Source organism: Esox lucius, chromosome 13 (assembly GCF_011004845.1).
Source record: "Esox lucius isolate fEsoLuc1 chromosome 13, fEsoLuc1.pri, whole genome shotgun sequence".
Lineage (NCBI taxonomy): Eukaryota > Metazoa > Chordata > Actinopteri > Esociformes > Esocidae > Esox > Esox lucius.
The window spans coordinates 33,802,897-33,818,641 of record NC_047581.1 but is presented as its reverse complement, the minus strand read 5'-3'; the positions used below and the strand labels follow the sequence as shown (position 1 = coordinate 33,818,641).

At 45.0% G+C, this 15,745-nt stretch overlaps 1 protein-coding gene across 2 annotated transcripts in view; it reads left to right on the top strand.

Moving 5' to 3' along the window:
- The first annotated feature begins 5,424 nt into the window (after nucleotides 1-5,424).
- The window catches only part of si:dkey-40c11.2 (drebrin-like protein B), a 39,748-nt gene continuing 29,427 nt past the window's right edge, over nucleotides 5,425-15,745 (top strand). Inside the window, exon 1 of one of the 2 annotated variants that reach the window (XM_010905462.5) lies at nucleotides 5,425-6,044. In XM_010905462.5, coding sequence (XP_010903764.3) covers nucleotides 5,959-6,044 — 86 coding nt within the window. In that variant the 5' untranslated portion in view covers nucleotides 5,425-5,958. The remainder of the gene's footprint in view (nucleotides 6,045-15,745) is intronic. The other variant, XM_010905463.5, reaches the window with a different exon arrangement.

Sequence of the window (15,745 nt, the reverse complement as noted above, 5' to 3'; positions counted from 1 at the left end):
GTCTTAGACATATTGGGGCTCCTGGGATAGATCAGTCAGAGTTGCTGGTGAGGCACATAGCTGAGAGGTGACCTCACCTGAGAGAGACAACAAACACACACACTCTGTCAGACAGAACACACAGACTCAACACAGTACGGTTTTTGACCTGCATCGTCTTCCTCTCTCCTTTTCTTCTTTCGCTCTCTAGTCTGTATACTATGTATATACACAGTGTATACACATACAAATAAGTTGTTCTTGCAGGTGTTTCCTGGTCTTTCCAAACCACACCCCTGTAACAGAGTGTTTTAGCTCATTGCAGCTGAGCTTGGGGGACGCACACCCCAGAAGAGCCCAAGCACCACATCTAACAGACATCTGGCTCACCAGAATGTACCAAATAAGAGGGAAGAAACAGTGAATAGAAACGGACACACAACGCAAAGTTACAGGACACTTCAATACAGGGACAAGATAATGATCTGATCTATACGAGATCCCTGACCAATCACATGTATTTTATAAAGCCCTTTTTACATTGGCAGTTGGCATAGTGCTTGTACAGATACCCAGCCTGAAATCTCAAAGAGCAAGCAGCAACAAGAATTGATGCACAGTTACTATTAAAAACTCCCTGGTAGGGTCAGAACCTAGGAAGAAACCTAGAGAGGAGCCAGACTGTAAGGGGTGTCCGGTCCTCTTCTGGCTGTGCCGGGTGAATAGTTTATTACAATGTACAATGTTTTTGCACTGTGACCAGCAGGTCAATAAATACAGATGGGCTGTGTCTAAACTCTTTAGGCAGAATCCAGATCAGTTGCGGAACTGAAAGTGACCTAACAAATGCGACCAACGAATGCAAGCTAAATGACTGGGACTGAGACAAGACACAATGAGCCTACTCCACCAACGCAAAACTATGGCAGCGACCTCCAGGCTAAACACCAAACCCACAGACCTCAAGGCCAAACACCACCCCCACAGACCTCAGGGCCAATCATCACGCCCACAGACCTCAGGGCCAAACACTACACCCACAGACCTCTGGACTAAACACCACGCCCACAGACCTCTGTGCTAAACACCACACCCACAGACCTCAGGGCCAAACACCACGCCCACAGACCTCCAGGCTAAATACCATACCCACAAACCTCAGGGCCAAACACCCCGCCCACAGACCTCAGGGCCAAACACCACGCCCACAGACCTCAGGGCCAAACACCACGCCCACAGACCTCTGGGCTAAACACCACGCCCACAGACCTCAGGGCCAAACACCACGCCCACAGACCTCAGGGCCAAACACCACGCCCACAGACCTCAGGGCCAAACACTACACCCACAGACCTCTGGGCTAAACACCACACCCACACACCTCAAGGCCAAACATCACGCCCACAGACCTCCAGGCTAAACACCACACCCACAGACCTCAGGGCCAAACACCACGCCCACAGCCCTCTGGGCTAAACACCACGCCCACAGACCTCTGGGCTAAACGCCACGCCCACAGACCTCTGTGCTAAACATCACACCCACAGACCTCTGGGCTAAACACCACGCCCACAGCCCTCTGGGCTAAACACCACGCCCACAGACCTCTGGGCTAAACGCCACACCCACAGAGGTGAATTTCTTCTTCGCAATGAGTCTGGATCTGAGTACCTGTAGAACCTGGATCTGATTTCTAAAACAAAATAACTATGTACATTGTCTGACTGTCCCAGAAGCGGATGGGTTGGGTCAGAGTTAGAACACACGTGGTTAAAGCCATTGGCTTAGATAATCAGACTGATTGGAGAGGATCCAATCGTTGATTACTTTTTGTACAACACCCTGAGTTTTGACACCCCCCACAAACAACCTCAATGGAATCAGTGTCAGACTGAAATGTTATTACAAAGAAATGATAAAGCAGAAGACTTTTGTTTGAGTCTCTTCCTGCCTCATACGTATTTTAATTTACTAAATGAGAACTTCCCATTGCTTATGAGCAGCTCTCTCACATCCAGCTCAGCGGCACCCATACTGACAACAGCAGGCCACCAGAGGCTCAGCAATGAAAGGCGGAGGGAAGCAGAAACAGACAGGAAGGAAGGGAGACTGACCGATAGGCATCAGGCTGTGCTGGACCAGTGCTGCCTGTCCACTCAGATCACCTGGATTGGAATGTTATATGATTCGGCACATTTCTTTGAGACGTACAATATGAGTAACGATATGAGAAATATATTTTAGATAAGCCCACATCGAGTCAGGATTTAGAAAAATACTTCGAAAATACATACTTTCTGTACAGGTTGTTTCAGGTAGTGGACAGCAATGGAGGAGAAATCCTAAGGGATTCCTTCTGCATATTGCCTATAGCAATATTTACAGATGACACATCATACTATGTGGTACAGGAAAGCAACACTGAAGCAGCAGGGAATTGTCTGTTATGTGAATTCCAAGTATCGGAGAGGGGTCTGTCCTTTTTTGGATGGAGGAAATCAATTCAGACATTGTAAAAGAGAGATGACAAACTTTCAAAAACCTTTTAGATCTCGTGTTTGCCGCACATTTCCCTTTAGTGCTTGGTGGGACACTTCCTTAAACAACAGGATGATCAAATTAAGATTCGGCCTCTGCATGTTGTACCTTGGAGCATAGATAACACTGTACAGAACGGTCTGACACGTTAAAAAGCCGGCTCAGTCCGCAGCCTTCAATTGCAGGACACATTCCAGGGATAAGTAAATTCCCAAGACAACTAAACATAATCAAGTCCTGAGAAAAGCCCTACTTATCAGTTCCATAAGCAGATCATAAAGCATTCCAGCCATATCTCATATACTAGTCAGACACGCGCACATGTAAATGTGGACTACCACAGAACTGTGTGTGTGTGTGTGTGTGTGTGTGTGTTGGAGGGGGGCGGGTGTCGGGGGTGAGACAGACAGAGAGAGAGTAATGAAAAACACATATCATCAGGGAAGAGAAACGATCTTAAAACGGCAAGGGTCAAACTTCAACCTCTGAACCCAAACACATCTGGTCTGATCAAAACTAAACCAGACTGTCTTTATCTACCCCCAGCTGACACACAACCCTCCTATCTCTAAGTCACCCCAAATATCATTAAATGTACACAAAAGTTCTCCCTTGAGAATTACCTAGCCTATGGCACATGTAATGTTCCTTCAAGTATCCATCCAATATGTCTATAGCTGAAGACTTTTTGCCGTATTCAGAAATGTCACTATGCACAAATGATTGTGCAAGACACCCTATCATGTCTAGCCATAGCTGTACATAGTGACCAATCTGAAACATCTAGACTGACAATCAAGAAAGCTGAGTGAGGATGTTGTCTTTGGGATGCTCATCTCAACACTGTCACCCGCACAGTTAGTTCAGGGCTATTTCAGGCCACAAGAAAACAATCAACAGCCAAACTCTTCGACCCCAAAACATTTTTTTTAAAGAAGAAGACTTTCAGTAAAATGAACCCCCCCCCCCACCCCCCACAGCCCCTGTTCCAAATCCCTCCTCCCCAATTCCCCCACTAAAAGCCACATCCAACAACAGCTGCCTTCCACCACACCCCTGCAGAGGAAATGCCAGAGTTGTCTGAAGTGAAGCATAACAGCAAAACAGTTCCCATCCAGCCAGAAGCCCCGGCCAGGCCGGAGCGAAGCCCCTAATGACAGGAAGTTGTAGGAATGATAGAGGCATGCGGATATGGGGATGCCTTGCCTTCTGTCCCCCCGCCGGTAGTTGACCCAGTGCCTGGGGAATTAAAGGGTGGCTGGGGACACACAGTGGGGGTTGGGCCTTGATGGTGGAAGTAGACTTTTGTATGGAGTGATGCGATTGATCGACTGCAGAACTGACAGACGTGAGTGCGATGGGCAGGAAGTCGTATCAGCTCACAGCACGCAACTGGAGATTGATGTGTCGGATTAGATGAGATTTAGATTACATTCAACTTTATTGTCATTGAACAGTACAAGTACAGTACAACAAAATGCAGTAAGCATCTAACCAGAAGAGCAAATTGAAGAGGGCAGGAGATTTACAAGAATCAACACAATGCAAACATTTTTGCTAATAGAACGAGGCAATTCAACTATTTTTATATTCAAGGCTTTTTTTTTAACCTGAAAATAAGTTAAATATACATGATAAGCCAGATATTTTTTGCATTGAAGTATAGTATATGTTACAAATGGAATGTATAGACGTGCAATGAAGGCAAATAGGGGAGAGCAAAATGTACAAGTATTACGTATAATGTATATACAAGAGGGAAATGGACAGTTTTGCAATGAGGTAAATGCAAGTAGAAAGGGCAGTTCTGACTGTGCAATCGAGCAAATTGGAGGTGTAATGTAATCTTTACAACTGAAATGTAAGGATAGCAGCAATGAGGTTCCCAAGGTAGACACATACATGTGACAACTGAAAACTACCATATCAGACTTTCCAAAGAAGTGTCAGAGTCCAGTAGTACAAGGGAGTAGTGCAACAAGGACCCTGAGAGGCAGGACTAAGCGGTGGGCGGGTGGGTGTGGTTAGTGATGGGTCACAGAGTTCAGCAGGGTCACGGTCGATGGAAAGAAACTATGCTGGTGCAGGAACGAAAATACCTGTACTACCTGCCTTATGGCAGATGGGCAAACAGTTTGTGGCATGGATGTGAAGGGTCTATTCACATCCTCTTTTAACATGTAAAAGAGGAAGAAGGACAATGCATTGTTCGATTTATTTGTCCTTTTTACAGTAGTGCTCATGGTCATGGGCTCAGACAGGCAATGTGTCAGTGCAGGTCTGATGAGTAGATGTTCCCTGGTCCTTTAGTCATCCTCTATCTGGCCACATGCACTAAAATATCCCAAGAATAAATAAGAAAATAAAAATGTATAATAATGAAAAGCATTGCTTAGTCTGCAAGTCTGTCCGAAACCCCCTACAATGCATTAAAATGACAGATAGCTAAGTCTGAAAATATGTGTTTAAAATGTGTGTGTGTGTGTGTGTGTGTAAGTCACGGGTTTGTGTGGAAACATTTTAATATGCTGGCTGCCTCAGACGCAGTTCCCATGAAATGAGTCCCCGTGTTCAAGGGGTCTCGATGGAGATGGCCCTCACTGCAACTGGCTTCTCTGGGGGCTGCCAAGGGCTGCATGGGGGCCAGCTGAAAGGTCTTTGGGGACAAAGCCAGAGTGACAGCTCCATAGCTGCCCCCCCCCCCAAAAAAAAAAAAAACTCACCCAAACCCCCACCACCACACTCACTTTTAACATCACCCTTACTCCTTAGAGGAACTCATCTCACATCATGATGCTTGCTCCTCCCAGTGCCAACATAAAGTTTTTAGTTTACGTTTTTATTTTTTTCCCTGGCGTTTAGACCACGTCAGTCGGATGTGTGTCACATTCTTGAGTCTTGTGAGGCATTGTGAAATCTCTGGATGATATTTGCCGACAATAAGAGATGTTGATGTAGGCTACATGAATGGCTCTTACCGTGTAGTTCTGCAGTATGTCCACCGTATTCGTTAATTGTAAATGTCAGAATTGCTAATGCGTGACATGGAAAAGGAGAGCTTGTGAAATGTAGGAGAATGGCGTGCTTGTATAATAACTGAAGTGAGGACCAAGCCAGCTACAATATAACTGAGCTTTGCCCCCACTCGTCAGGAGGTGGGGCTTTGCGTGGAAACTTATTTCTATCCCACTGCGGAAAGTCTGCAACAGCCCCAACTACGCAGCGTGCGCGGAGCCTGCAAATCCTGCTGGCGGAGTATCACCTTGGTCTCAAATCGATTCTGCCGCATTTTTGCATGAGATAAACCTACTTAGTAATAGTTCTTCCGGCCGTGAATGCGCGTCAGTGTCGCTGCGAGGCCGTTACGCGGGTACGTTTCTAGTGCGACTGGCGAATTGAAGCTATCTTCGGGAGTGGATTGTGGAAAACCTCACCATCACTATGCGAGCTATAAACCTCGATACCTACAGTTTGTCACTGCTTACGGCCAAAGAAGATATTCTCAATCCCCGCTCATCAACCAACTGGTAGGATAAAGCTCCTTATATGCTGCTGTAGCCTATGTGTCTTAACATATGTACTGATAATGAGAAGCCTATACAAAGCATTGACTTTAATTTCACTTTAAACTATCATCAGAACGTTTTTAAATCATATTGTGTTGAATCAGGTTTATAAATTGATTACCAAGTTTAAATTCAGCGCTTCATGTTTTCACATTTACGAGAAGTGTTCTGTGTAGGTAATTGTCCAGGTCTCTAACGTTTATAGGCACGATTAGGTATAGTAGTGGACTGACTGGCAGTTTTCGTCAGCAAAGATTCAGGTGCTATCGTTTAACTAGTGTCCCCAATGTACGACCAACATCGGAGGACAGACAGGTGGCACATCCTCGGGCGTTAGCGCGCGTGCCAAACAGTTGGCTATCTACTTGCGCACGGCTCCCCTCGAGCACCTGGCCTGCGCTCTGTTTCTGGCCTCGCGTGCAGTGACTCGACTATTCTCCCCTGGGCTCTTTGACTTTATTCTTTTTGCACAGCTCACTCAGCTCAGGTTTCGGACTATATGGTGATCTTTGAGATGGGGTGTAATTCAACTCTTCGGAGAAGTTGTCAAAGTTGGACACGGCCAGTATTTTGGGACAGCGCGCACGAATACATCTGATGCATAACATACCCTGCTTTGTATTGGAGAAATAATGTTTTCCCCCCCTCAACTGCAAATCCACTTTAATAGACCAACGTCCATGTCTTTGAACCTTGTGTATGAGAACTCAAAGAGGCACACATTTACGAGCCCTTCAATTATGCTCAATTGGTACCCTGTTTCTTTGACAAACTTCTGAATGTGGGTTAGTTAGAACACAATTAGAGATTAGACATGTCGCCATGGTGATGTCATGACGTGTGGGGTCTGCTTCGTGGTTCACCGCCCATCTATCAACCATACATGGTTATGCCGCCTGTTTCCAACTAACTCCTGTTAAAGAGGGAAGCAGCAGTTGAAACAATAAAAAAGTGTATTCTCTGCCTGCTTCTGTATAAAGCTGGGTGATGGGGCTGATGATTCCACTCTGAGATTCATACACAGAGCAATAGATGCAACGACTGACCATCCATGATAGCAAGATTACAGTTTGAACCATGTTTTGAGGCTGTAGAGTTTCTTCATATCACAGGGTGAAATAATATTTTTTAAGGTTGCGGGTTGAGCAGGCAATGAGAAATAGAAACCAACAGGCAGTGAGAAATAGGCAGTGAGAAATAGAAACCAACACAAAAAGGAAAATTTTCTTTCACCAAACATTCCACTTTCTTGATCCAACATGCTTACAAACTGCATCACTTCCTTTGAAATCACCTGATATCAATTAACCAGTTAACCAGTGACATTCACACTCACTTTGTTTACAAACACTGAAGTAAAACAAGCTTATATAAAGGGTTCTACATACAGCAGTTAAACTAACCTCATGTAGCAATTCTAAGTTATGTATAATAACATTACAATTATATTTCCAAAAATGTATATACTGACTAAGACTAGTGAACTGCTACATTTATATGTGTATTTTTATACTGTAAGTTATACGTAATGCACATCTGATGTTAGAGTGGTTTCTTCTAAAACACTGAACAATATCCCTCCAGCAACAATGTTATCCACACAGAGAAGTGAGTGTGTGTGTGTGAGTGTGTGTGTGTGTGTGTGTGTGTGTGTGTAGGATTCAGAAGCTGAAGCGAGACCATAAGAGTAAACGTGACACTTATTCTGGTGTTTTCTCCTCCTTGTGTCAAGGCTTGGCAGCTCCATCGTCATGGTGACTTATTCATCCTATCCAAACATTATTTTGTTTCTCCCTCTCTCTCTCTCTCTCTCTCTCTCCTTCCTCCCTCTATCCCCTCCTCTCTCCTCTCTGTCCCCCTCTGTTTCATTTTCTCTCGCTGTCTCTATGTATTTAACTGTATGTCGATCTGGATGAAACTAAAATGTAAATCTGTCTGTCTGTCTGTCTATCTATCCATCTATATATGCATCTGTATCTATCTGTTTATTCTAAACATCTATTATACAATGCCTACTGTATAACCTGCTGATTTGACCATACCGTACCATTACGTTTGCCAATTCACCTTACCATTTATCTTAACTGGTATCTAAAAGGTTTGTTATTGGCACAATGCCAATATCTGTTTTACCAACTGATCTAAGAATGATCTCTGACCTACTAATTACTGTAAGTTACTGTAAGTTACTGTAATACTAACGCACTAGGCATTTATGCGTTGTAAATCAGGAGGACCTGACTGTTGGCACCGTTTCATAGAGAAGGTGCATATCTGCCTACATTGTTTAAGTTCCTAGATAGGGGAACTCTAAAATCAAGTGTGACATTGGCTGTATCAACGTATTACCAGATTTTACCATATTCTTCTTGCTTGCTTTCCCCAGCTAGCTGGTTAAGTTATATACAAACTGTGTAATAATATATTTTTAACTGAAGTCCAGAACTGCCATACCCTTAAGCTAGCCAACTAACATTAGCCTTGCACTAGGTTCAATTGTTAGCTAACCAACAAACCCGCTAGGCTCTGTAATATATGCACAGAAATACATCTCTTAACTACCACAGCCAACAGCTTGCTTACAAATGTTAGCTCATAGCTAGTTATTACAAAGTTACAAGGCTGTCACTATTAACCGAAAGTTCACTACCATCATGCTTGCTTACGAAAGGCATAGCTAGCTGACTAGCTACAAAAGACCAACACCAAACTTTTGGAAACACTGCGGTACTCAATTGTAACATACACATGAACAGGTTGTAATACAGACATGAGCAAGTTCAAGCTGGCTTGTTATGTTAACTTGAACTGTAGATGGTAAAACCATACCCCTCCTAATTCCCATGTATAGCTAGCTACATAAAATATTCATGCTGACCAGAATGCGATAAGCATTTGTCATATAAAATGGGTCCACTGGAAAATATTTTAAAGAAAACAGCTCCACAAATCCCATGTGAAAGGGATGTCTCTCTCTCTCTCTGTCTCCCCCTCAGAAGTGTTTTAATAGGCTGGTTTCAGACTGCCAGACATACCGTCATTGGCTGCCCAGCTATACCCAAACCAGCTGGGCTGCTATCAACAGTTGTTTGCTCATGTGTATATGACAACAACTCTGTTTTTTGTCCTCGTTATCTCTCCATTTTTCTCTGTCTATTTTCTGTCCTGATCCTTTGCTTTTCTCCAACCTGTCTGTCTGCCTGGACGCCTGGCTGCCAGGCTGTCTGTCTTTGTCTTTCTACCTGCTTGCCTGTCTGAGTGTCTTTCTGACTGTCTGCATGCCTGTTGATCTTTCTCTCTCTCTTATTCCTTCTCTCTTTCCTCTCCATTCTTATTGTTTTTTTGACTCACAGACCAAAGAACTGTGTAAATCAATAGTCCATATTGCTCCCACCAGTGGAGAGCATGCTGGGAGCTGAGCGGCCTGAGTGAGTCCTGTGTGTGAGGACTCAGTACAGCAGGATTAGTATTTGATCTGGATTGCAAAAGCAGCAGCAGCCATGTCTCCTGGGGTCCACAGCAGGCCTCATTGGAGAGTCTTACTCAACATTCAATGAATAACAATCCTGATTTCTGTTGCTGCCAACCTCTTCCATCTCCCTCCCTGCCTACCTCCCTCCCTCTCTCCTTCCCTCTCCGTCTCCCCCTCTCACTCTCCCTCTCTCCTTCCCTCCCTCCCTCCCTCCCTCCCTCCCTCCCTCCCTCCCTCCCTCCCTCCCTCCCTCCCTCCCTCCCTCCCTCCCTCCCTCCCTCCCTCCCTCCCTCCCTCCCTCCCTCCCTCCCTCCCTCTTGTATATGTACAACATGCAAGCACATGCACCTTCTGTCCTCGGCTGCTTAAGCAAACAGCCACATGGTCAATAAAGGAGTCAGCCTCTCATGTCACAACGAGGTCTGTGAAGAGATAAACACACAACGTAACGCACGCTCACACTAACACACACACAATTTACATGCGTTCTTTTTCTATCCCTATTGTTGTATGTTACATTTGTGGGAATGTTCCGGTCATTCGGTTTTGTTGTGTTTTGTGTTTTCTGCAGACCTTCGGATATATTAGCTGCTCATTTGGCCAGCGCTAGTGAGGTTTCAAACAAACACTATATGAAACACACACTTAGGAGACCCACTTATAAAGTGCGATAACTCTCAACAAACTGTCTGGCTACACTGAACGGAGAAGGGGCGTAGTAATTACATCATAATTCTTGTGTGTGTGTGTGTGTGTGAGAGAGAGAGAGCAACGGGGGGGGGGGAGGGGGGGTGGATTGGGAAGAGGGCTGCCCTGCCGCATCACCATTCCACTCCACAGTGTATTATCTAATGACCTTCTGTCGTGAATGAGAAACAGCCCCTCTGTTGGAAGGCCCCTAAAAGAATAGCAAGGCTGCCCATTCAACAACACAGCTCCGGAGGTCCCACCTCAGTCCTTTAATGACTTCATGGTCACACATAGCCTCTAAACTGGTGTATGTGTCTGGTCACAGCTTGTGTCTCTGTCCGCTTCGGTTTTCTGCCTGGAGTATTGTTGCCAAAAATTATGTAAACTTACTTGTGCAAATTAGCCTTCCTGAAATTCCATAGAGAGACTGTATGCACGGTGAGGTTCAAGACCGCAAAGGGAAGTTATTGCAGGAAGCTGTTGCACTTTCACAATACTAGCTCACACACTTGGGCATTCTGCTTGGCAGACCCTCCTAAAAGTACAGCTAAGACTTGTTGTAGCTTCAGTGAAATGAGGGCTGAGCAATCCCCCATACTCACCTTTCAATCCCTCAGTCAGTAGCCATGTTTCTAATCGTGATCAGAAGCAGTCAGGCACCATCCCATTTAACCCCCATCCTGTAGGACTGGCCATATTCCCGGTTTTCTCTGCCGTAGTTGGAATGTTTTGGGGGGTGTTTTTCTTCATTTAGGCAGCATATTGTTGAACCAATCAGAGCTTGTTAAAACAAGGATGAACATGTGCTTTGCACATTATCTCATGGGATTCATATTGAGCTCCACAGAAGCATGGCCTCTTTTCATGATCAGTCAGGGACTTTATTCATCTAACACACCGTGTGACTTTCAATGACTCTGCCATCCCACATTGCTTGGTCAAAGTACTGTGTCCTGGCTGCCCAGGTGGCACGACCAGCATGAATCCCTACCTTTTCACATACTTCTAAAGAACTAGAAGCAAAACCAAAACAAACACTTCCACCTTTCTTGCGAAGCTAACAGTTACTCCAGTGAGTAAATTGTATTTATTACTGAGTTGTGTGGTTGTCCTACCTAGTTATTTTGAAATGAATGCTCTAACTTTAAGTTGCTTTTGATAAGAATGTCTGTTGAATGACTAAAGTTGAATCTATAACACTGTCAAACACACCTTGTCCTGCCGACTCTGAGGTCTGTTGATTTTGGATGGGTGTGGGATTATTTTCCCAATCAGATCTGACTCATTAGATCTGACTCGTTAGATCTGACTCGTTAGATCTGACTCATTAAAGAGCTCTGACTACTGCTGAGAGAGACCGCAGTTCCAAAACACAATATTTAGCTTTTTTGTTTGTTTATGAAAGTGTAAAAAACATTTTATATAGTGTTTTTAAAAGAAACATTTCTTTTTTTCTTTCAAAAGCAATGAGTCATAGATAAAACAGTGGTGTTAAAGGCAGCCAGCCAAAGCCAATGGTGAAGTCAGTGGTTTATCTTGCCTTTGGTTGTCTTCGTCTCTGTCCACACACACTCACTTTTTAACGTTCAGCTCGACTAATGTCCTGGCGTGCTAAATAATGACGTGTTGCTAACAACATGCAAAAAACAACTAATAATTTAGTGTATGGATGACATCCACAATCATCCTCAGGATGACAAAAAAATTGACATACAAAAAAATTAAAGAGCAAGAATTGCTAAAGGAGACCCTGTAAGGATCTTGCCGGAGAGACACAGTGCATCTCCAGCTATTCAGCAGCGAAGTTCAGGACATTCTCCCTCCTATGACTGTTCCATTCTTTTTTTTACCTCTACAGCGTTGCTCCAAGACGTTACCAAACCATTTTGAATTAGTAAGCCCCCACTTTCCTGACATGCCTGTCACAGGCCTTTGATGTCATGCGAGGGGACTCGTCTGTTAATCTGTAATGAGTCTAGAGGTTTTCGCCCATGCTGGTCTGTAATCGGGTGTTTGTGTTGCTTCCATAGGCTCATGCATGATTTAGGGAGACCTTTATTGTGCCAGTGTCTAAGGTTACCTAGTGGGGGGGGGGGGACACACCTGTGACTGGGGGGACTCTTTGCGTTTGTGTGTGTGTAATCTCCCATTACATGTATCAGATTGCTTCCGTTGCTCAGGACCTTCTCATCTTTACCTCTGAGGTGGGGTCACAGGTTGTAGCAACAAAATTCAATCTAGCACCCTCTGGTACCCTGCAAACTGTGACATGTGTGGTATATAATGAGGTCTGATTGGTTGCTGACTGGTACGTTGCTGGATGTGACTGCCGTGTCAGTCTGACAGCTAACGATGTGAGCACACAGGCATAAAAAAATATGGTTTGAGAGGAAGTTGCTTTGAGGTTTTAGAGAAATCGGATATGTTTTGATGAGGTAGAAAATATACTTCCTGTTTCTGAAAAACAACTTCCAGATAAATTTTAGTGTTTGACTGTTCAATTTGAAAGTTCATAGTTCACGTTAGTAGGTTGTGTTTGTATGTATTACGGTCATTGTTGACACAAATTGATGTATTTTTCTTTCCTTTTACCTTGAACAGCATAAATGCACTTTATATATGAAATGTTGTTATTATTTAAATGTTAACTGTGAGATGATTTGTGGATTCAGAATAACAGTCTAGAATGTCTGTGTAGCATAGTGACTCCAATTGAGGACACAGCCAAGCAGGCAGGAACCTAAACAGCCATTATCCTCCTGACTGCTATTGAAAGTTATTCTTACGTATGAGCCACTTAGAGCATATAGTCGCGCTGTTCCTTATCTTTAATACACACGCACACGTGCACACACACACACACACGTCTAACTAGGCTGTGTAAATGAGGACATGAACGTGTATCCTCTTTAAAATCCCAGTTTTACTAATCCTAAACCTAACCACCTACCCAACCCTAACCATCAAGGCCTAATGTCAATTTTCACTCTAACCTCAATTGTAATTTTTACCCTAAATGTAAACACTTAGTGTAAGTCATAAACATACATTTTCTGAAACCACACACGCATACACATGCACAAACACACACACACACACACACACACAATACATATCTTTGGAGTTTATCTCTAACTATGCTTATTCATGACTTTGCGCAAGATTCCCACGGTGCATGTATCCTTGAGATCACATGGCAGAGTTTGACAGAAGGAGAACAACTGGTTGGTGGCTTCCTATATTTGGAGAGGAAAGCCTTCAAAGCCTCAGCGTGTGCTTTCTTCAAAGGGACTGCAGGTAAAATCAAACAACGTTCCAATGAATCCATCCCCATGAAACTCACCGTCTGAGCCCCCCCCCCCCCCCCCCCCCCCCCCCCACAACCTGCTACCTACACACTACCGGATGTATGTGGATGGGTGCGGGAGTTAGGAGGAGAGCATGGTGAAAACAGTGGATTGAAGAGATCCGCTGGGCCCTGCCCTCCACTTTCCCATGGTGGCGTCAGGTACGTGGGTGGCAGGTTGATGACGACGACGATGAAGACGGGGGGTTGCTGCGGAGGGCACGGCTCTCGACATGAAATCTGCTTTGAATGTGAAAGGACGTTAATCTGTAAACGACTGCCTAGTGCTCACTAAAACACTGTTTGGGCTATTGCAAAGGCAGTTGGGTAATTTCAGGTTTGGCACGATGAGACACGACTCCTATACACAGAGTGTGTGTGTGTGTGTGTATTTAAGCCAAACATTGGGCTTGTTGCTCATTCTCAGGGCTGTAGGAAAGGGCTCTACACAGGTGGCCTGGCAGTTGGATTGTTGTGGCAGTGACAAACACGTTGTTGGTTTGAATCCCTGACCCAACAAGGCGATCGGTCAATCTGCCCTTGAGCAACGCCTAAGGGTCACTGTCAGCTCGGTGAGGGCATATATATTCCCTTTCACACGGGTGCCCTCATGGCAATCGAACCCGCAACCCTGTCATTGTGAGCACAGGCCTCTACTGACTGAGATACACCTGGCCCTCCAGCACACACTAGAACACTTTTACGTGCAGTTTGTGGAACAGGAGAAATATAACTCCTCAGGACGTGATTTGTTTTTTTTGTGTGTGGTTTGCCTAGAGATCTGATATTTATCATTAGATTAGGAAATATTTCCTTGCATATTCTCTGTTCATGCGTAGCCAGCATTGTTCACTTGACACAGTTGCCATCCCAATCATTATTCAGGCCTTGTCCATCTGTGTGGGACATCTGGCAATGTCATGCGTCCTGTCCCAGTTTTCCTCCACCGTGGGTTTCCAGTGGCGCTACAGTCCCAATGCACCCTGGGCCACGTCAGACACAACAGAACAGAACCGTGTTGTTTTCTAGCGATCCTAGATAAAGGCCTTGGATCCCTCGAACGGAAACCTGTCCCCTTGTCCTTGTAGAGCGACACAAATGCACTACACAAACGGTATGCAAATAGAACCGCTTGGATTGGAGTGGAATTGTCCTGAGCCTACCCAAGGTTCCACAGGGCAGCAAGGGTGGTGTCAGCAGGGGGTGGAGAACAGCTGTGCCAGTGTGTCAGATACAGACCCATCTAAAGTCTCAGCCAGCAGTGACGCTGCGACGGGATGAACTCATTATTTACACACACACACAAACACACACACAGAGACACACAAATACACCCACACACACACACACACACACACACACACACACATTGTTTAATTCTCTTCCCCTTGTGAGTCTCTAACAGCACTGGGAGCATTGTGTTGAATAGTACCATAAAGCCCCACTGCGGAGCCCCTGCTGCTTCATGGGCTGAGCCTGCGATTGGAGTCCTGGAGGGTGGAGGTCCAGTAGGTGGAGGCCAGAACAGTGGAGGGTCTAGCGGGTGGAGGCCCAGATGTAGTAAAACCTTATTCCCTGCTTTAGTGGGTACGTCTGTCCACCCTGTTCTCCAGGGCTGCTCCCACCCACATAGATGTCTCGTGTCGGTGCGACTGAAAGGTTATGGAAATTATGTTCTTACAGTGTTAGCCAGGGTCAGAGACAAGCTTAATCTACTGGAGATATTTCACCTGTTTTGACTCAACGCCATGAGATCCCTGTCTAGATATGAACAGAAAATATGACCACTTCTAACTCAAATCTAATTCCTTTGTTAGCCAGTCGCTGTATGAGGTTGCACACACTCCACTAGAGTTTGGGGTTAGTGTCAGGGAGCTAGGCCATGTTATGCAACATTTCTAAATAGATGAGGTGTGAAGAGCAAAACTTGGAGGGTCCCAGGGTTGTTTACCGTTGTTCTGGTTTGACCCAAGTGCAAAGCCAGCGATAGCTCCTTTTGACGGCAATGAATCTCTCCTCAGTGTTTGATGGATAATGGCTGTATTTCTCAATAATTACCGTGTTATGAGGTCATCGGACGCACCCCCTTACCTCACCGCCTCCCTTCCTTCGAGCTCTCGCTGCCCGGCCACGTTTTTGGGGGTGTCAGCGCTG